The following is a 22,771-nucleotide window of genomic DNA, read 5'->3' on the forward strand; positions in this document are numbered from 1 at the left end:
TGGCTTTACTGGGTGGATGTTGTGATGCTATTGACCAAGAAAGAGAATGTGAGAGACCATGTTTGTGAAGGAAAATGATGAATTTTAGGTCCCAGGATGATCTATGTGGATTTGGGCCATTGGGGTTGAGAATGTGAGTCTGAAGCTTGGGAGGTGGGGCTGGGCCTCATTGTACAGATGCAGGCGCCATCTGTATGGATCTGTTGTGAAACAGCGGGGTCCCAGGAGAGTGGTGTGTAAGAAAAACTGGGAAGAGATCCTTGAGGAACGCTCTTTGAGAGGGCATGCAGAGGTGGGAAGGAGTGTCGGAAAGGAAAAGGAGAAAATGCCAGAGAAGTGGAGAATGAACAGAAGACCACAGCTCCTGACAGCCCAGATTGGACAGTCACACTAAGGAAGAAATAGTTGAAGATAATGGCAGAGGATCTTTTCCTTGTACAAAACATATCACGTCTCTTCTTAAAGACTGATTTTTAATTTACTGTTTGGTCTACAAAATGGTCCCTCTTTTAACATAACTTATGGGAAAAAAAAAAAAAACAATTTAGAGTTACTCTGAATCCCCCCCAACTTTGTAGTTTCATGATCGACCTCTCAAAAGCTGTGATGACTTTTGTGCAGAATTTGTTAAAATGGGTTCAGCCGTTCTGTCCGGTGCTTCGGTCTATACTAAAATGCTATTTGAGTTCTGTTTGACTTTCAAATGTCCTGGTCTCTGTCGTAGTAGAGCTGGTCCTCACACAGAGAGCCAACTCCCAACAGGTTGTTCTGGGTCTGCATTTGAGTAGAGACGTTACAGTGCTCCTTTTCTGACTGCGACACATTCTGTGAATATGTACCCCAGTCTCTATCACCAAAGGGCTCCTGTGCTCCTACTGAACTGGTTTCATTTGGAGGCTCTTGTAACAACGGCCCCTGGCTCCTGGAACTGTTTTCAGTATAATCCCTCTCTTCTCTTTCACACTGAAGAGCTGGCTCGTCACCACAGGACTGTAACAATAGAGTTTGGCTTATAACCTTCCTGGAATCATAGTCCTCAAGAGGACGGATCAACCCCTCATTTGCATCAGTGTCTATCGGGTGGGAATTCATGTTGACCCCTTCAGGATTTTGTGGTGAGGGTCTTAAGTTTTCACCTGTAGTGACCTTGAGAGGAGTATCATTTTGAGCTGTGTTTCTCCCCTGAATGCAAGGTTCGTATTTGTAAATATCTGAGTCTCTTTCATGACAGTCACTCTTATCAGAATCTGAGGGAGCTTCAGGAGAACATGATGGTTTTTGTGGTAAGACATCTACACTGAAAAATTCTAAGTCTCTAAGTGAGCACTGCCACTCTACTGCCTCAGATTGGAGAGCTGTGGCATAATCATAAGTGACCTTGCCTGCGATCTCGTCCCTGAGGGGACTATTGCCTGGTGATCCAGGCAAGGTCAAGGCATCCTCAACTGTACGAGTGTTAGAGGCACTTTCCAGATGAGTCTCGTATAAACCAGAGTCTGGTCCAAAAATGAGAGGTTTTTCAAAACGATCCTCCTGATTCTCACATTTCCCCAGAATCTTCTGGAAAGTGCTGTAGGCCTCAGGATCCTCTAATGATGTAACATTGTCCTTCCTCACCCCTGAGTCCTTGTCCTCTGGGGGCCCGCTGGCCCTGTGGCTCTCTTCGCCATGTGCCTCTTCTTCGGTCACATTTCTTTCATCATCTGAACTTGAACTGAGGGTAAATAAAGACCCTTCATCAGAATCGTAGTTGCTGTCCAGCTCGCACCGAGGGTCACAAGGAGCATGTTTCTGCTCTGGTTCCGTGTTAGTGGGTGTGACACGCAGGTCACGGCCCCATCCCGGAGGAAGGACTGGTGGGGATGGGTTCATCTCTCCTGGGTCACTGAGTGTGACCTCGCTGGAGCAGGCGGGAAGCCCCTCCTCAGCACTGGCCCTTGTGAGCCTCTGCTGCTGTGTGTCCAGCAGATTCGTGTAAATGCTCACTTGCATTTCCTCCGAAAACTCCGAAGGTAACCATTCGGTGTCCCCTCTTTTCTCGTTCTCTGCAGTCCTCTGTGCTTTCGTACATGCTTGCATTTTAGAGAGAGAAGCTGTCATTCCTTGTGAGAGTGGTGCGTTGAATTCATCCGAATCACTATGAATTGATCCAGAGACAGTTAGCAATCTGCCAGCTGCCGCAGGGACACCCACTGAGTGCTCGCTGAGAGAATCTTCCTGGGCCACCGTCGCATAATTTATTTCTCCAAAAACATCTTTCTGGTAGATGTGATCCTGTCCTGCAGGAGTTGGTTCCTTATGATTGGCATTTGTCTGTCCTCGGAGAGTGGAGCAGGCCTCGCTGTCACTCAGAAGTACGTCATCCTTTCCACTCCCAGGGCCACTGTGGTCCCCGCACGGTCCCCTGCTCTGCCGGCTGCCAGAAAGAATTCCGTCAGGGAGGGCAGCAGCATCGGGGCCTGCAGGGGTCTGCTTCTCACGGAGGGGCAGGTCTGTCCTCAGGCCCTGGGTGTTGCCTGCAGCTTCGATGTCCATACAGAAGCCCTCGTTGGAGTACGCGTTATCTGAACTGGGCCTTTTGTGTCCGCACCTCTGTTGCCACAGTCTGTCCAGGAAAGGCCTGGCAAAAGCCCCCAGGCAGAAAGCCACGAAGAACGTGATGAACACCGCCAGGCACACCGCCAGGGTGAGGTCCTGGGAAGCCTCCTCCTTTACGGGGCTCCTGACCCATCTCGGCAGCCGGCTCCGCTTCTCACTGGGGTGGGTGCCGGCAGGGTCCTTGCTCCCCGGGGTGGAAAAGTGCTCGGATGGTCCCTCCTGGGGCCGCTCGGCTCTGCCTGCTATGAGGCTTTTCATATGATTCATAGTAACGAGAGGAAGGCGGGTGTCCCTGGAAATTCTTTGGGGAGTCCACCGGTAGGCCTCCTCATTCCCTGCAAGTGGGGTGGGGGAAACGCACAGTGAGTGGACACTGAAGGAGGGCTCTGGTGGCTTCAGAAGCTTGCGTGAGTCCTCCTCAGTGCCCTATCTAACTACATCTGAAGCGTATAAGCAGCCTTACTGATGGATCAGGCAACTGTCTAATGCCAATAGGATGTCTGCGGCTCCCTGCGCTTGTGCACGTGGCTGTCTGGCTTAGGTCTGCTACTCGTAGGCCCAGGAGGCTGGGTGTTTCTTAGACTTCTTGCCCGACTGCTGCCCAGGGGAGGAAAGAAGCCAGACTTGAGGGGACAGCTGCGTCGCTCCTCCTTCCTCCGCATCCTCCCCTGCCGCACATTTCTGAGAACGTTCCATCAGGGCCCTGCAAGGCCCGCCCTGGCTCTGCCCACGTGCACCATTATCTTTCCCACGGCTAACGTTAAGACTTCTCTGTGGTCTTCGTGGATTTCTTCTAAACCTGGTAAGCACGGCCTTGCTTGTCCTTTAGTGCAGCCGTGAACAGAACAGAGCCCAGGGCTCACTGAAAAACACTTCCCATCCCACAACCAGGAGGGGTTTGGGATCTTTAGCCAAGATAGTTAATGGCAAAAAAAGGTTTTCAGAATGCTCAACTCTAGTAATGTGGTCTAGCATTTGGGGAAAGTGTCAGGGAACAAATCAAAGAAAAGTATATTTTTGAAATATGTATGTTTTGTTTATCTATAGGAATATCTTTTCAGAGGGTTAGGAAGTATTTTATTTTATTTTATTTTATTTTATTTTATTTTAATTCCGGTATAGTTAACATACAGTGTTATTTTCAGGGGCAAGCACTTTAAATAATCATGTTTCACATTTTAAAAGTTCGTTCTTTGATCAAATATTTGTTAAGAATTGGGATAAAAATGCGACATTTTGGGGCTTTCTCTTCTGGTGAAATTTCTGTTTTTGACCAAATCTAATTGTTTCTGAGCTATTTAAACTAGGTTTCTTTGACCCTGTGAAGAAAATTATTCATGAAGTGAGAGAAATAGGTAGCAGTGATGATTCTGTGACACAGTGTGTGGCTGACTTAATGCTATAATCAACATTTTTGCTTTAGGGAGACTGTCACCGTTTCAAATGAGACTAAATTTTTCATGGACTTTTTTTTTTTTTTTTTTTTTCAGTTCGGCTGGAACATTTCAGGAAAAAGAGGCACCACTGACTTACCTACAGACTGGCTGCAAATTATATTCCATGTTTTCCTCCAGGATTCAGAAATGAAATTTTGGAAGGCTGCCACACTATGGTCACACTGCCATCGATTATGAGCCAAGTCCACCTCCAGATGGGGAAATTCTAGAGCAATGAGCATCATTGGCAGGATGGTGGTGAGAACATTGTTGCTGAGGTCTACAACCTGCTTGAGAAGGAACAAATTTAGGACAGTCTGTGAATAAAAGACATTTGGAGACAAAATAAACAATACAGATATTGCGTACATTGGTATGGAGACAATATGAATTTTGCACTGATGTGAGAGTTAGAGAATACTGGGTTTAAATTTCTGTTCTGCCCCTAGCAACTCTATCAGCCTCAGCAAACTGTTCACTTTTTAGGAACCTACCCCCTAGGGTTGTTGTAAGGATTAAATGAATGTGAAAGCTTTAAGTATTGTGCCTACCTATATTAGATGCCTAATCATTTTCCCTTTCTTCTCTCCTATGATTTGAACTATTAGATAAAACTTAGACTTCCTGTTGTTATCAAGGTCTAGAATTAGATACTAGGTCTAGAATTTCTAGAAGCACTGTGATCTTGAAAGTGACAGAAGATGCTGGATGATGAGTGCATAGAACACAGAACTGTGGTTGACCAGAAGTAGCAGAGAGATCTTTTGCATCAACTATTATCTCAAGGGTAGTAGTACATTTCCCTGCATCCATGGATACCTAGTATACACAAGATGACTAATTTTTCTAGTTTGATCAGAAATGAAGGGGAGAGACGCCGGGGTGGCTCAGTCGGTTAAGCATCTGACTCTTGATTTTGGCTCAGGCCGTGATATCACAGTTTGTGAGACAGAGCCCCACGTCGGGCTCTGCGCTGTGAGCACAGAGCCTGCTTGGGATCCTCTCTCCCAATCTCTCTGCCCCTCCCCTGCTCCCACGTGTTCTCTCTCAAAATAAATAAACATTAAAAAAAAAAAAAAAGAAAAGAAATGAAGGGGAACCTGGGAAACAAAAAGGATTCGGTGGCTCTAGAAACACAGAGCCAGATCTGCTGAAGTTGGATATGGCCGTGACACGATACGGCAGGAAGAGCAGTTGGGTGTAGCTCTAGCTACTATTGGCCGAGTGCTGCTGGGTACCAGGCCTTCCATCAGGCGCTTCACATGCATTATCTCCAATCCTCCCCAAAGCTTCCTCAGAGGAGGAAACTGGGCTAGGTCACACAGTACTTACCACCTAGCCCCTGCTACTAGGGCCTGGTACATGGCAGGTACTCAGTAAATAATGGAGAAAGCAATGAATGAATGAAATGGCAGAGTTGAGAGCTGATCTAGCCCCACAGCCGTGCGCCTTCCACTCTGGAAACGCTCTCTCAGAGCCTGATCTCCCACTGCACTGGAGTGCAGGGCTGGGTGGGTGGGGGGAGGCAGCGGGAGGCAGAGGTGGGGCTTGAGGAGGGGCAGGTAGTCATTAGAAGAACAGAAAATCGTAAAAGAGAAAATGCAAACCTTGCTGGAAGGAAAAAAAAAAAAAAGGAAAGTGGGCCATGGATGAAAGCCAGAGAGACTGAATGTTATCCAGGTCAATTGTTTTCTAAACATCAGGGGAAAAAAACATCACTGATATCTTGGGCTATATAAATTCCTAAGACCACTACAGGTAGAATCGGAATTCTCCCTGAACTTAGGTAGTGAGGGCAACCTTTCCAGTGTTGAGTAACCAAGCAGTCTTGACTCCCAAGGGAAGGTTGCCAAAAATAGGAAGTAGGAGACCAGGAGGGGGATAGGGAGAAAATTAAACCACTTTGCTTGGCCCGGCCTGGCCTGGGACCAATAGCTTTCTTCTGTACCCCTCCTCAGCAACAGAGTGAAATCCTCTGATGGTTTTCAGCTGGTTACTTTCTTTTTAGTGCATTATCTACATTTTTGTCACCCTAGCATCTTATTATATTACAAATCATGGGACTGAAAACAAAACTGAAGCAAGGACAGAAAACGAATCAAACGATTCAGGAGGAGTAATTTCTGAGAAAAGATGAAAGCAGAACAGTCCAATTTGGCTAAAGAAAGAAGCCATCCACCAACATCTGAAAGGGGTGTACGTTACAGAAAGATTGGGAGGCACCTAATATAGCTCCACAAATCACTGCATCTAGGAAGAACGGGAAAGATACAGAATGCTAATCTGAAATGTCAGTTTACATAGATCTCATTCTATCTAAACACGATGATGACTGTATGCTTTGAAAAATCTATCTGGCTTCTGGAAAGATGCCCTCACGGGAAAACACATAGCATAGTGCAAGTATTAAATACATCTCCTGAAAAAGAAGAAAACATCTATTTTAATATTCAGCTTTCTGGTACCAAATATATCCATCGAGTTCCAAAATCAGTTTTTAGAGTTCTTGCCAAACACGGAGAAGGGATAATGGAGAAGGAGAAATTGTATGATTCTGGGCAGGTCAGGTGAAGCAAGAATTACAGAGGATTGAAAACATTCCTGGGGCTGGTTTTTAGTTGGCCTGTAGCATCTGTTGCATGCGAGCTACGGAACACTAATGAAGCACAGCAAAAATGCACAGGAGATAAAAACAGACATAGGGCAATTACATACACAAATACACTTATAATCAGTATCCAGTGTGTTAAACGAGGTTCCCAGGCAATCTGGCAACCTATTTGTGGTGAATCGGGGAGCACTTTCTCATCTGCTCTGATCAATACTGTGGCAAAGATGGTCCCCAGCGATCGTGCCTCCTGGTATTCACACCCTTGAGTGGTCTCCTCCCCTAGAGCGTGGGCAGGGCCTGTAACTTGGTTCTAAGCAACAGAATATGGCAAAAGCAATGTGATGTCACTCCCATAATCACATTGTATTAGATTGTAATGTTTTTCTTGCTGGCAGGCTCTGTCCTTCAGGCTCTAAAGCAAGTTGCCATGCTGTGAACTGCTCTATGGAGAGGCCCCCATGGCATGGAACTGAGGGGAGGCTTCGGCTGACAGCCGGTAAGGAATTGTTCAACAGCTCACAGGAACTGAGTCTTGTCAACAACCACATGAGCTTGGAAGTGAATTCATCTCCAGCTGGACCTTCAGGTGAGCTTCCAACCCTAGCCAACACCTTGACTGCAGCCTCTTGAAGTAGCCTTAGCAAAGGACAAGGGACCCTGCCTGGCTTCCTGACCCCGCAAGTTATGAGATAATGTGGGGTTTGGGACTGCTAAATTGGTAGTAATTGTTACACAGCAATAGGTAACTAATACACCTGTTCATGATCATCTACTTATTCATTGCTTTGCTCGACAAGTGTTTTAAAATATGTGTTGTGAATTAGACATATGCAAAGCACTAGAAAACAAAATAGATTATGGCGTATGTCCTCAAGGAGCGTAAGGATTATGGGGAGGTAGGCATTAACAACTAACCATCCCTAAAACTAAATGATGATTTCTGTTGTGATGAATGCAATAAGGAAAAAGCATAGCATATTATAAGTGTATATAAATGGGCAACTAATTCAATCTGGAGGCCCCGGGAAGGCTTCCTTGAGGAAGTGACATTGGAGGGATTCATAAGAGTTAGCTCTTCCAAAGGATCAGCAAGTGGGGAGGCCTTAGTGTGAAGACAGAAGGAGTGCAGTGAGCAAGGGGAGAGTGGTTTGCAATGAGGCTGGAGAGGCAGGCGGGGGCTAAGCTCTTGTTGCGAAAGCTTAGGAGGGGTTCTAACAAGAAGTGGCACAAGCAGATTTGTATGTTAAACTAGTGGGATACCGTGGCCACTTTAGAATTTCTATATGTAGTCTACGATTATAAAGAGCTTGGGGCGCCTGGATGGCTCAGTCGGCCAAGCATCTGACTCTTGATTTTGGCTCAGGTCGCTATCTCGTGGTTCGTGAGATCAAGCCCCGCATCAGGCTCTGCACTGACAGTGCGGAGCCTGCTTGGGGTTTTCCCTCTCTCTCTCTCAAAATAAATAAATAAACATTAAAAAAAAGAGCTTGCTATATTCCAAATACTGTTCAAAGCACTTTATGTGCATTCAAACATTTAATTCTCACAACATTCTATGAGAAAGGAATGAAGTCATCTCTGTTTTTTCAAATGAGAAAACTGAGGCACGGAGACATTGGGTCACTTGCCCAAGATTGTGGGGCTGCAAAGTGGCAGAGCTTCGGTTTCAACTCAGGCAGCTGACCCCAGGGTCCACTCACCTCACCACCACTTTACTGGTCTCCCTTCAATAGTGGAGGGACTTGGGGGACCCTGGTTGAAAGGGGGCAGTTGGAAATTTGTCTTGCAGAAATACTTGAATAACACTTCTCATAAAATTGAGAAAAATCAGCTATGGTGCTGCTGTCTAATCTGACGGCCACTAACCACCCATGTGGCTTTAGAGCACTGACCTGTGACTAGTTAAATTGGGATATGGGTGTGAATAATATACACCAGGGTTTAACAATGTGAAATAGCTCATTAATAATTTTTATATTGATTACATAACTTTATATTTGTAAAAAATAATATTTGGGTATACCGGGTTAAAAAATATTTTACCAGGGGCACCTGGGTGGCTCAGTCAGTTGAGCGTCCAGCTTCGGCTCAGGTCACGATCTCGCGGTTCGTGGGTTCGAGCCCCACGTCGGGTGCTGTGCTGACAGCTCAGAGCCTGGAGCCTGTTTTGGATTTTGTGTCTCCGTCTCTCTGCCCCTCCCCCACTCACGCTCTGTCTCTCTCTCAAAAATAAACATAAAAAAAATTTTTTTTAAATAATAAAAATATGTATTACTAAACGAAATTCACCTACTTATTTTTACCTTCTGAATCTAGTGACTAGAGCCTCTAAAACTGCATACCTGGCTCACAGTGTGTTTCTCTCGAACGATGCTGGCCTACATGAAGAGTGAGGGTGACAGAGGATACGGGGCACTAAGTCTCTTCCTGAGACATCGCTAGATGTCACACTGGAGGCCCCTCGGCCTCTCTAAAGGAGTACTGTGGGAGGATTTTACAATATCCCTCAGAGAAGAGGGAGGTGGAGGACAGTGCTTGGGGAAGGGACGGAAGCTGCCGGGCCCAGAGCAGGGCTTTGGGATGCTTCCCCCTCCCAGCTGTCAGTTCTTCAGTGAGATTCATTGCAAAGTGCCTGAGAGACAGGTGTTCTGGCTCCAAAATGTGACGTAGAGACTCCAGGATGGATGGGTCTAACGTGCAGAACAGTATGTGGCATGTGGTAAGTAATGTACAAGCATGAGCTGTTGTTACTATCATTTTTGTATTTAGTGCCCAGCTTGGGTTTGGAAGCAACAGTGTCACAGGCCTTCAGGGCCCCATGTCATCCTGGGTTGCTGACATCTCAGCATTGACCAGCGTGGCTCAGGGGAACCTCCCCAAGTGCTCCAGATTGCACAAGACCCCAGTGACCTTTGACCCACCTTGCAGCTCAGGGAGGGGGCCTCGATTATAACTCCAATTTAATTTCTTGCCAGCTGGTAAGTGGTAACTTGGAACTGGGTTTAGTTTGATTTAGAAAAATAATGTGCCAATTCTTGGTGCTGGGTAATATGTTTGAATAACACTCATGTCCATGACTGAGGCATTTGATTTTTAAAAAAAAATGTTTTAAATTAATCTTTAATCTTTATTTTTGAGGGAGAGAGAGACAGAGTGAGAGCAGAGGAGGAACAGAGAGAGGGAGATGCAGAATCCGAAACAGGCTCCAGGCTCCGAGCTCCCAACGTGGGGCTCGAACCCACAAACCGTGAGATCATGATCTGAGCTGAAGTCAGATGCTTAAATAGACTTATCCTTTTTGACTAACAGCCAGTACTCCTGGGTATGGGGAATATTTCAATAGAAATATTCTTCTAATGTAATTGCCCATATGGCTACATATTGGAATACTCTAAAAGTCATTTTATAACCTGTAACTTCTTGAGGTCCTTGAAGGCTCCTGGATGAATTCTGAATATTTTGTTGCTCTTTAAGTTGAGGTTCTCCAGCCGTAGGCAGTTACGAAAGTCAGACAAACCTATCTGTGATATCCCATTGAACGACAGGTCCAAACTCTGTAATGACTTCAGTTTCCACAGTCCTGTTAAAAATAAAAAGCAAATTAAAATATAAATGGGTGATATTTACTGTCGCATTGTTTATCATGGTGAAAAAGTGGAGTCACCCTACGTGGTTCTCAGTGGAGAGGTGGCTGGACAAAGCACGGTACAGCTGTACCCCAACATACTGTTCCGTCTGAAAGAGAAGGGGGGACCGAGGGAGCGGGAGGGGAAAGGTCAAGTTGCAGAGCAGCAGAGAGTAGGATTCCAACGTTCTTGGGGAAAAAGCCACATGCAAACCAGATACATATGTTCTGAGCAAGCAGAGAAAAAGCCCAGGAAGGAGATGAACCAAACGATCAGTACTAGGAACACTCCAGAGGTATTGTTGATACTATGAACATTACTAGGCATTCATGTATGTTTCATAGGTAGTAAGTTGTAGCTAGATTTTGTTTTCTGACAAAATAATCTAACTGGGTTTTGGTCTCTGTCTTTGTATTTCACTTGACTCCAGAGAGTAACCAGGAGGCCCATTTGGTCCAGAAAATAAAGGCGGAGAAGGAGGTGCCTGTCCTCGCAGACTTCCAAATTCGATTACTCGTCTGAGTCTCATAAGGCAGCCCTTCATTTTTACGTTTCCTTCCACTCTGTTCTCACATGTACTTTGAGTCTTTAACCAACCACTACCTAATAGAGCAGGCTGGTTCAATTCCAGAAGGGTTTGTTCCTCTGTACTGTCTGCAAGGACCTCGTAATCAGACTGACCATGCAGAGAGAGGATGACCTACTTCAAATAGCTGTCCATCCATGTTATCGTATGTTCACATCAGCCATACAGGTGAAATAAGAGATCAGGAGGACAGCTCAATCAAAACATTAAGAGCAAGGCACATAGTGCTGAGGACAAATAGAGCATAGAGCCCTTGTGTCTGACTGAGTGATAAGACATACAAGAAAAAGTTTCCAGTTATACAGGCAGCTACATCCTCACCATCCTACTATAAAAGTAACTGTTATTTGTCCGTCAGCCTCTCCATTAGGTGACCAGTCCCTTCAGGGCAGAATTCACATCTTTGTGAACTCCTGCCATGCCTGGAATATAATATGTATTCAATAAGCCAGAGATTACGGTGTTTGACCTTCTCAGAGATTTAAAAATTATTGAACTAACAATAAAGATGCAATACAAAAATTTGCATTTCTAGCTTCTCTTGAAAAAGCTGAAGTTCCAACTGGCACAAGACAGTGTTTGGTGAGAGCCAAATGAGGGCTGCCTGCTTTAGATGGGGCAGACACTTACAGAAGATGATTTCTTTGTACTCACGCCTCTATTAAAACCGGGAAAACAAAGGATAGGTCAAGAAGCTGCCTGTTTAAAAAAAAAAAAAACAAATGGGAGAGAACCAAGGCTGATATTCAGCTGGCAGATGCTACTAAGAAGTGCTTCCATATTGGTTTGTAAATAATGATTGCAGAGCTCTCCTGTGATGCCACATGACCCTAGGCACCTCAGTGAGTCCCCTCCCCTGCAATGTCCACCCCCCACCAAAGCAGGACTCTGCTCCATCACGATGGCCGGGAGGCATGCAACTGGAAAGCCCAGGCTACAGTCCAGTTGTTAAGTATTTTGAATATAACCCCTGGAAAAAAATATGTTTCTTCGTGGAGTGAAGAATATTCCTACACATTTTCATTTACAAACATATGGGTCTGCGAGAAAAAAAAATGCAGCATAAGACACCAATATGAAAGCAACTATAGTTTCCTTAACATTGTCATGACGCTTACCTGGCCTATATATGGATGTGAGCCCATAGTTCCCTATAGTAACTCACTGCTTAACTGAATTGAACGTGTACCCTAGAAGTCCAGTGGAGGGAAGAAATCATTGTAAAACTCCTATGTAATTGTACACTCTCTTTATGCCCTAAGCATGTCACAAACATGTCCTTTTGAGCCTCATAAAGCCCTGGGAGCTGTTACCGTCTTGTAAATGACAAAACCTAGGCGCAGTGAAGTTAGGAACTTGCCTAATGTCATAGTAGGTGGAGCTGTGGAGCTCGGATTGAAACTCAGATCTCGTAACCATTACTGTTTAACCATGGACACTTCATAAAAAAAAAAAAAAAAAAAAAGACACGGGCAGGCCCATGTTTAAAGAAAAAATAGTATAACATATGTAGTGGCAAAATGAATGGCAATACTAGCACAAAGATCAGGGGAAATTAAATGAAAGAATACTGTTGTAAGTTTCTTGTGTTATAGGCAAGTGGTATAATACCACACAAAAAACAGACTGTGATGTTAGGATGTATATCAAAAACCCCAAAGCAACCCCTAAAACAGCACAGCAACAGCAAAGAATTATGGCTAGAAAGCAGATAAAGAGGATTAATTTCAAAAATACACCATTAATGCAAAATAGGCAAAGGGAAAAGGGGGAACTAAGAATAGAAGGAACAAATGGAAAAAAATATAAATATGATAGGCATAAATAATAGTCTAAAAACACCAATTAAAAGGCAGAGATACTCCGTTTGGATAAAAATTCAAGGGTCAACTGTATGATTCCTACAAGAAACCCACTTTAACTATGAAAACATGAATAGGATACATGTTAAAGGATGGAAAAAATAGTCTTTCCTGCAAATGGCACTGGAATAATTGCATATCTTTAAAACTTCTATATGCTATTCATACTATGTACAAAAATTAACCCAGACTATTTTAAAACTATCATAAACCTAGCTGTGAAACCTATATTTAAACCTACATGTAAATAGATCATAAACTTAAAATGTAAAAAAGTAAAGTTATAAAACTTCTAGAAGAAAATATAGGGGAAATATCTTTGTGACTTTGGATTAGGCAAAGATATCTTAGATATGACACCAAAACACAATTTATATGCTAACAGATGAACTGTACTTCCCCCAAATTAAAAATTCTGCTCTTTGAAAGACATTGTTAAAATAATAAATACTCAAGCCACAGACTGGGAGAAAATATTTGCAAATCACGTATCTGTGAAAAGTCTTATATCCAGTATATATAAAGAACACTAAAAGCTTAATAGTTAATTAGTATGGCTGAAATTAAAAAGATTGACCATACTTCGTGTGGGTAAGGATGTAGGACAACTGAAATTCTTACATAATGCTAGTGGGAATTTAAAATGACACTGTGACTTCATACAACACTGGCAATTTCTTCAAAAGTTAAACATCTACTTAACATACAAATCAGCCATTCTATGCCTACGTTATTTTCCCAAGAGAAATGAAAGCATATATTGGCCACAAAGACTTTGTTTCATTATTCTTTTAACATCAATAGAAACAGTAGTGATGATCCCTCTTTTACGTCTGAGACTGGCCATTTGTGTCTTATTTTTTTTCTTGGTTAGCTTGGCTAGAGGATTATCAATTTTATTTATCTTTTCAAAGAAACACATTTTGGTTTTGTGGATTTTAACTGTTTTAAATTTCATTGATTTCTGCTGCAATTTCTATTATTTCTTTTCTTCTGCTTGCTTTAGGTTTACATTGATCTCATTTCTTTAATTTCCCTAGGTGGAAAGTTACATTATTGATTTTAGACTTTTCTTCCAATGGGTGGTTTTAATGCTATAAATTTCCCTCTAGCCACTGCTTTTGCCACATCCCACATATTTTGATAAGTGCATTTTCATTTCACTTAGCTTAAAATATTTTCAAATCCTTCTTGAGACTTCTTCTGTGATACATGTCTTATCTAGAAATGTGTTGTTTAGTTTCCAGAGATTTGAGGGTTTTGCAGCTTTCTGTTACTGATTTCTAGTTTAATTCCATTGTAATCTGAGAGTATATTTTGCAAAGTATACACATACACAAACACACTCTATATAGAGTAACACTATACACACACACACACACACACACACACATACACAATGGACAATTATTCAGACATCAAAAAGAATGAAATCTTGCCATTTTCAATGACATGGATGGAACTAGAGTGTATTATGCTAAGCAAAATAAGTCAGTCAGAGAAAGACAAATACCATATGATTTCACTTATATGTGGAGTTTAGGAAGTATGATTTCTGTTTATTCAAGTTTGTTACGATGGGTTTTATGGACCAGAATATGGTCTGTCTTGGTAAATGTTTCGTAGAAGCTTGAAAAAAAATGTGTATTCTACTGTTGTTGGAGGGAGTATTGTATACATGTCAATTAGATCAAGTTGATTGGTGGTGATATTCAAGTCAACTGCATCCTCATTGATTACTTGCCTGCTTAATCTATCAATTGACAGGCGAGTGTTGGAAGTCTCCAGCTACAGCAGATTTGTCTATTTTTCTTTTCAGTTGTCAGTTTTTTCCTCACATATTTGATTCTCTGTTAGGTGCATTCATGTTTAAAGTTATTATGTCTTCTTCAAAAATTGGCCCCTTTATCCCCTTTATGTAGTGCTTGATCCCTGATAATTTTCCTTATGCTCAAGTCTCCTTTGTCTAAAATTAATGTACCTCCTCTACTTTTCTTTTGACTAGTGTTTATCTAATGCTTTATCTTTCTCCAACCCTTTAGCTAGCATCTTTATTTATAATAGCTAACAAAGATAGCCTAAGTGTCCACTGACCGGTAAACGCATATCCACACAATGGAATTCTGTCACTGAAAAGGAATGAACTTTTAATACATACAACACCATGGATGAATCTCAAAATAATTATGCTGAATGCAAGAAGCTATACCCAAAATAAAAGTACATATCATAGGATTGCATTAATATAAAATTCTAGAAAATGTAAACAAATCTATAGTGTGAGAAAGGGGATCAGTGGCTACTTGGGCAGAGGAGAGAGGATGAGTAGGAAAGATAGATTATGAAGAGACACGAGGAAACTTTTGGGTGTGATGGATAATTCCTTATCTTGATAGTAGTGATGGTCTCGCAGATCAGGGTGGTTCAGAAAGTCAGAGGACGGATCAAAAGAGTGCTCAGAACATGGAGAAGCAGGAGGCTCCAACAATGTCTAGACTTACAGAAGCCTGAGCAGCGGGGACAAGATTGTTGATGAGTGCTCTGAACTTCACATAAACTCTGAACTTTTGCAGAAAGAGAAGGGAAATCACCCTCAGTTACCCATTGTGCCTCAAATCACAGAAGTGACCATCATAGCAAAGACTGGGATGGGAAATAGAATTAGAGCCTCAAGGTGATCAAAAGGCACTAGAGGGGTACTGCCATTTTTGAGCACCTATTGTGTCCCAGGGACTGAGAAATATTTTACATACACCATCACTCTGTGTGTTCAAGTATTTACAAACACCATCTCTAACCCTCGCATCCTCCCTGTATATGCCATTATCTTCAGTTAAAAATAAGAACCAAGCAGTTTTTCATAGCTTAAGTGACTTGTTTAAGGTCAATTAACAGAAGTCTAATACTTATGTTAATTAATACAAGAAGTATAGAAGCATAGAAGAGTATAAGAGTAAATAAGAAGGGTGGGACCAGAACATCCTAAGCATAAGGGGGGGGGGTGTGGGGATTTTGAAGGCAGAGAGTTACGAGGATACCCCCTTATTTGATTCCCTTCATAATATCAAGCTAAGATCCCCAAGAGGAAGGAAAACTTCTGTAGATGGGAATTAAGACTGTTGAGTTCAGTTATGCCTCCTACGTGAAGAATTTCCACCTACTTCCAATTTTAGAGAATTAAGGTTTAATTTTATGGAAAGAACTAGTGCGGGTCCTATAAATGACTTTGTTTGTTTAGGGTCTCCCAAGACAGAGTTGGGAAATTTGAGTAAACTCCAAGATACTTGGCTGTGAAATTATGGAAAGAGCCTAAAATGTCCATCAACTGATGAATGGATAAAGGTGTGGCTTATATATACAATGAAATACTACTTGGCAACAAGAAAGAATGAAATCATGCCATTTGCAGCAACATGGATGGAACTGGAGGGTATTATGCTGAGTGAAATAAGTCAGTCAGCAAAAGATAGATACCATATGTTTTCACTCATATATGGATCTTGAGAAACTTGACAAAAGACCATGGGGGAAGGGAAGGGGGAAAAATAGTTACAAACAGAGAGGGAGGCAAACCATAAGAGACTCTTAAATACAGAAAGCAAACTGAGGGTTGATGGGGGGTGGGGAAGAGGGGAAAGTAGGTGATGGGCATTGAGGAGGGCATTTGTTGGGATGAGCACTAGGTGTTGTATGTAAGCCAATTTGACAATAAATTATATTAAAAAAATAAGATACTTGTCTGTGTTTCTTGATGGGGGAAAATATGTTCTTTTAAAAATTTAGCATGTGAATCAATGTTGAGGGGATGCTCAGGTGAATGAAAGAGGCTGAGAAGTACATTCATGGCTGGGGCTTGGACATCAGAGGGTAGATTCCATGTTTCAGGAGGCTAGAGTCAAACACTGGGAAGAAAATATGGAGGCACTTTTGTGGGGATGGAATTATTTATTGAACTGCTTTCTGATGATCACATAAGCCATGGGAGCCAGGAATCTGATTAGCCTTTGCATTTAAGAAGCCAGAGGTGTTTTATTATTTCCAAGAAATTATTTCAGTGTCTATTAGAAGCAAGACCACAGAAGGTATGCCCAGACATTAAATTGCCTTAGAAACATTCCTTTGGACTATCAACCTCTTTAAATGCTCTCCTAAGAGTGATAACTTGATAATGTAAAACAATGATATTCAGGGGTTATTGCTTTGAGTTCAAAGAGTATTAAGAATTGGAAGAGTCTGGAATGGTCCTAGACAGGTATTGATTTATAAGGTCAGCCCTCAATGTGGTCTATTTTATATACATGAGCCAAAGACCTTGCCCTCTTAGCTTAATGAGATACATTTCATTTTGTTATTTTAGAACCCGACTTGGTTTTGAGAATACAGCTTGTTGGTATTTCCATAATCCAATAACAATCAGCAGGCAATATTCAATTCCCTAAAAATTAAAAGAGTACTAGGGTTGCTTGGGTGGCTCAGTAGGTTAAGCATCTGACTTCAGCTCAGGTTACAATCTCACGATTCATGAGTTCGAGCCCCTCCCTTGTCAGGATCTGTGCTGACAGCTCAGAGTCTGGAGCCTGCTTCGGATTCTGTGTCTTCCTCTCTCTCTGCCTTTCTCCCAGTCAGGCTCTCTCTGTCTCTCAAAACTAAACAAACATTTAAAAAAATTTAAAAGAATACAACATACTTTTGTTTTTACCAAACAAATTTTTAGTGTGTTAATGTCAGGCTGTCAAATCTGGTCAACCTAATTGGAATCCCAGTAAAATGTTGGCCCTTAGACATTTCCAGGCACTCCAGTCACGTGATGAAGGTGGGATAGTATAACTGGAGATTGATTCCACTGTTGTAAATGTTTTAAAACTGATTTTTCTGTTATTAATGCTGCATTCCAAAAATATAGGAGGAAGGTGGCATCATTAGTAAGGTTAAAGTCACGGCTAGCTACTGTTTTGTAAATTGCATTGGCTGGCACCTCCTCTGGGTGTTTTTCCCAACATGAAGCTTGTGGGTGACATCACGTGTGATTCTGAAGATAGGCGATCAGTTGACACTGGGTTAGTCAGTGTCCAAAGGTGGGCTTTCCTGAAAGCAACTTTTCATTGGTTCTATAAACTGTCACCATTTTAAGTCGTGAGGCATGATTTATAAAAGTACGCATGTGTTACAGGCCAGTTGCTTGATTGCTACTTTCTGAGAACCTCTAATTTATTATTCTTTTAGATGAGTGCAAGCACTTATATAAATAGTTAAACACAAATGATTCTCTGCTTGTGAATTATAGTGGGCTAGGGGTTCCATCTACTACAATAGTTATTTAACATTTCAAAAGATAGCTTGAGATTTAGACAAAACGGAATTTATAATTACAATTTGTTTCTAAATAGACTGCTATTCTCAACTTGTGCCAAGAGAGTAAAAATAACTAATATTTGCAAAGCACTTTACAAGTATACAAAGGACTTTTCACACACTTTAATAGCTACCATTTATTATGCCAAATACCATGTTAAGTTAGGTTCTGGAAATACATTTTTTCCTTTACTAATCCTCACAACAATTCTATGAGTAAATTACATTATCCAGATGTTACCTTTAAAAAAAGTTTTTTTTTGTTTTTTTTTTTTTAACGTAGGGCTCAAACTTACAACCCCAGGATCAAGAGCAGCATGCTCTACTGAGTCAGCCAGGCACCCCCAAATGTTACCTTTAAATAGGGTTAAACAAAGGAATAAAAAAAAAGGGGAGGTCAGAAATAGAATGGTACTCTAGGAAGCACCTCTCATTTACCAGCTTTTTCTCCCCAAGATAGGATTTCAAAATCAGAGTCAGTAAACCACAGTTACAGAATCCCAGAACAGCAAAAGGATGTTACAGGGGACTCAACTGAAATGTATGATGATTATGGGAAAATAATTCAAATCACACAATGCTATGGATAAAAGAACTCTGAATTATATCCAGTTAGATTCAGGGCTTACATTGGTCTTCCATCATCTATTGGTTTCATTAATCTCTCTATGGTTGCATTTGCTAGACTTCTAATAGAAACTCAGATACAGGATTTGCTCATTTCACATTTTTCCCTCCTTTGCAAGTTTAATATTTTTCCTGGTATTTTGGGAGGCAGAAATTGAACTTGGAAAACAAAGATGGGATGTATGTGCATCTTACAGGGGTGTTGGGTCCTAAATGGAATTGTATTCCCTCCAACCTCTAATTAGCTCTGGGGAATTTGTCCGCCTTAAGGAGATATGTTCAGTGGTGGGGTAATATTTTGAGATATTAATCTTTTATCTCTATTTCTCTCTTTCCATTTCTCCCCATTCAAGCAGAAGGTAGGTTCTGACCCCAGGGAGTCACAGTGGGGGGCAGAAAGTAGAGGAGTCTACAAGTCTTTCTGGTTTTTGTTTTCTAAAGGCCTAAACCTTTAGAGGAAAGAATTTCTAGATCTAGATAGAGGTTGTTGAGTGTGTGTGTTTTTTTAAGTCTATTTATTTATTTATTTTGAGAGAGAGTGAGAGCGGGGAGGGGCAGAGAGAGGGACAGAGAATCCCAAGCAGGCTCCGTGCTGTCAGTACAGAGCCTGATGCAGGGCTTGAACTCACAAACTGTGAGGTCATGACCTGAACTGAAATCAAGAGTTGGACGTTCAACAGACTGAGCCACCCAGGTGCCCCTAGACAGAGGGTTTAAAAAAAATAAAAAGTGGGAAGAATCTTCTCCAAACTGAAAAATTTTAATGTTCTCTGCCTGACAGGAGTAAGGGATACACACATACACACACACACACACATACACACTCATGTACACACACACACACATATGCACAAACACACACACAGATACTTTGATGCCTTGTCTGAGTAGAAGATTCTAGATAGAGCTGTGGTACAAATTTGGAGAAAGGCAGAGGAAAGCCCATGAAAGACTGATGTCAAGTGCAAGTATCTCTATATCCCACCCTCAACTGAATGGGGGCTCAGAATCAGAAATTATGTTGACTTATAGACAATAGAAGGTTAGTACAATTGAATTTGTGGGGTTGAAATTCACATATACCATACTAGCTAAAAAATATGCTATATCATATGGATATATGTAGCTATAATGATGATCAAAGAGTTATAGCAAGCAAAATGGAAATAGTCTAAATATTGTTTGATCGATCCAATTATAACATATGTACATATAAAAGCTATTCAGTTATTTAAAATATTATTTTTGAGATTTCTTAATTATATAAAGATGTTCAAAATATACTGTGATATGAAAATATGAATTATTAAATATTATGCAAAGTATCATCCAACTTTGAAAGCAAAATATCTATAGACACATAAAGAAAGACCTTAATATATACAGTTGGCCCTTGAACTATACAGGATTTAGGGGTATTGACCCCAAGCACAGTAAAAAGTTTATATATAACTTTGACTCCCCCCAAACTACTAAAAGCCTGTCATTGACTGGAAGCCTTACCCATAAAAGAAAGTCAAATAGGGGTGCCTGGGTGGCTCGTCGGTTAAGCATCAGACTTCAGCTCAGGTCATGATCTCACAGTTCGTGGGTTCAAGCACCGCGTCGGGCTCTGTGTTGACAGCTCAGAGCCTGGAGCCTGCTTCGGATTCTGTGTCTCCCTCTCTCTCTGCCCCTCCCCACTCACACTCTGTCTCTCTCTCGGTCTCAAAAATAAAACATTAAAAAATTTTTTTTTTAAAGTCAAATAATATTTTGTATGTTATATGTATTATATACTATATTCCTACAATAAAGTAATATTGAGAAAACGTTATTAAGAAAGCCATAAAAAAGAAAAGATATACAGTACTCTACTGTATTTATATATTTAAAAAATCCATGTATAGGTGGGCCTGCATACTTCAAACTGCATTGTTCAAGGATCAACTGTGTTACACGAGGGTCTTCAGTTTAAAAAATTTTTAATTCCTAATGCTCTACAAATAATAGGTTTTTTAAAAATAATAATACAAAAAATTATAAAATAAGGTGCAATTAGTTTATACTTTACACTGAAAATCCTGCAAATTGCTTTTATGGAAAAGCTTAGGGAAAGGAGACTCCTCCCCCTTCTTACACAATTCTGTTGATATGGTGCCTGGGATAATCATTCCTTCACTTGCCAGGCTATTATTTTCAAAATGATGCTTAAAACAGACCAGAAGCTGGAGAAAGAGCAAATCAATGAAAATATGAAAGAATTGAAAATAAGAAAAATTAAATATGCATAATTTGGGATGGAGGAAAAAAATGACAATATCCTTACACTTTCTTTTTTAGTATAGTGTCTCATATAAAGTAAGTACTTAGCAAACAGTGACCAAGCCTAAAAACAAACAAGGAAAGGAAATTGTTTTAGCACTCTTGAATATAAAAAATGGCAAAGGAAGCTAGGGATTATGAATCTGACACATTTTCTTATTAAAACATTGGTGATTCCTTAAAGAGCTCCAACGTGTAGACTACTGAATGTCAGAATGGATGAAAATTTATTATAACAGCAGGATATGTGGAGTATCCTGTTAGAAACCAGGATGAAGAATTCTGATTTTGATCTGAATCAGAAACTGTACATATTGATTATATAACATCAGCATATTTCTAGTCTACATTTGGAGGGCAACTAGACAAGCAGAAAATGTATTCTAAGAAAAGAAAAATTATAAATATGGCAACATACTTAATTTGAATTGTGCTAAATATTGAAAGTATATGAACTAGTTATTCCTTAGTGCTTTTCTATATTAAGTAACATGTATATGATAAAGTAATTTAAAAACCTGATTATTTAGCACTTAAATAGTTCCTAGTATCTCTCGACAAATCTACATCACATTAATGTAAGTTATAATAATGGGAGATTAAATTGCATTGACTATGAATTCCACATATTATAACTTGAAATTCCACTAAGGAACTCATTTATTTGTTCTGATAAAATTGGTTTACTTTCAGCTATTTCCTCAAATCTGAAAACCACCATGGAATTCCAATGGGCATAAAACATGAACTCTCCACATACTCATTGTTTCTTGGGCTAGTCCATCTTTTAAAATTGTACTTACCCTTGGGAATGTCACGGAGTTTGTTTCTTCGAAGAATTAACAGCTGTAGAAATGCAAGCCCACGTCTCAAGCTGCGTCTGCGGCGTTTCTGCCGTGGTGACTTAGGACTGGGTAGATCCAACCAGACGGAGCAGAGGGAACTGTTGCTGAGGTTTAGTATTTCCAAAGCATGGAAGTGTGCAAGGGGGCTTACGGTTATTTTTGAAAAGAGATTGTTACTGAGGTCCAGATGTTTTATATTGCAGTCTCCTTTTTTCATGGGGGACTGTAAGAGAGCCCTAAAGAAACGGGCACTTGTATCCCCTGTGGCGGCTGTCTGTGGTCTGTCCACAGGTGTATCATGCACTCCAGTAAAAGAACAATTTGTCAGAATATATCCCTTCTGTTGGCACTCAGAATTGAATGAAATACTGCTTTTCCTTGATGGGTTTGCCATTGTTCCAGTAAAATAAAGACCTATTAGCATTGTTATGGCTCTGAAATGCAGGTTTTTCATAATGCCTAGAGAAGGGAAAATGAATTGACTTATTCAAAATAACGTATGTAAAAATTAACAGTGAATAAACAGAAAATTCAATTTTCAATTTAAGATTTAGGAAAATTATCTTGCCTTGATTGCCAATTTAAGTGAAGGATTTCTTAGAAATTGGGGCATTAAAAAGACAGCTAAAAACATGTTATAGTTATAGTCTACAATTACATTTATGTGACATCTTAAAGTAAGAACTCCCCTGATTTTTCAGAAAATACATATTCACTTGGGCCTCACCTCTGTGTCTGCTTTTCCAGGAACATTCAGCCTGCGGTTTTCTTCGGAGTGAGGGAAACCTACCAAGATTAAAGACTTCTGTTTTCTTGTTGGTCATTAGTACTGAGCAAAGTCTATTACGCTTATCTACAACCTGTAATCAGCTATGTGGTTTATTATGTGAGTAACAAGCCATCCGGTTACACTAAACTGTGAAC

At 41.0% G+C, this 22,771-nt stretch overlaps 1 protein-coding gene across 1 annotated transcript; it reads right to left on the reverse strand.

Annotated features, from left to right (window-relative positions):
• Window positions 1-411: 411 nt before the first annotated feature.
• LRRC66 (leucine rich repeat containing 66) lies at window positions 412-22,301 on the reverse strand. Its single transcript, XM_049632077.1, has 4 exons — window positions 21,806-22,301; window positions 10,056-10,225; window positions 4,132-4,321; window positions 412-2,933 (listed from the first exon to the last, which is right to left on the reverse strand). Exons 1-4 carry the CDS (start codon window positions 22,299-22,301, stop codon window positions 700-702), a joined length of 3,090 nt encoding a protein of 1,029 aa, XP_049488034.1. The 3' UTR covers window positions 412-699.
• Between the last annotated feature and the right edge of the window lie 470 nt (window positions 22,302-22,771).

Source organism: Panthera uncia, chromosome B1, assembly GCF_023721935.1.
Source record: "Panthera uncia isolate 11264 chromosome B1, Puncia_PCG_1.0, whole genome shotgun sequence".
NCBI lineage: Eukaryota > Metazoa > Chordata > Mammalia > Carnivora > Felidae > Panthera > Panthera uncia.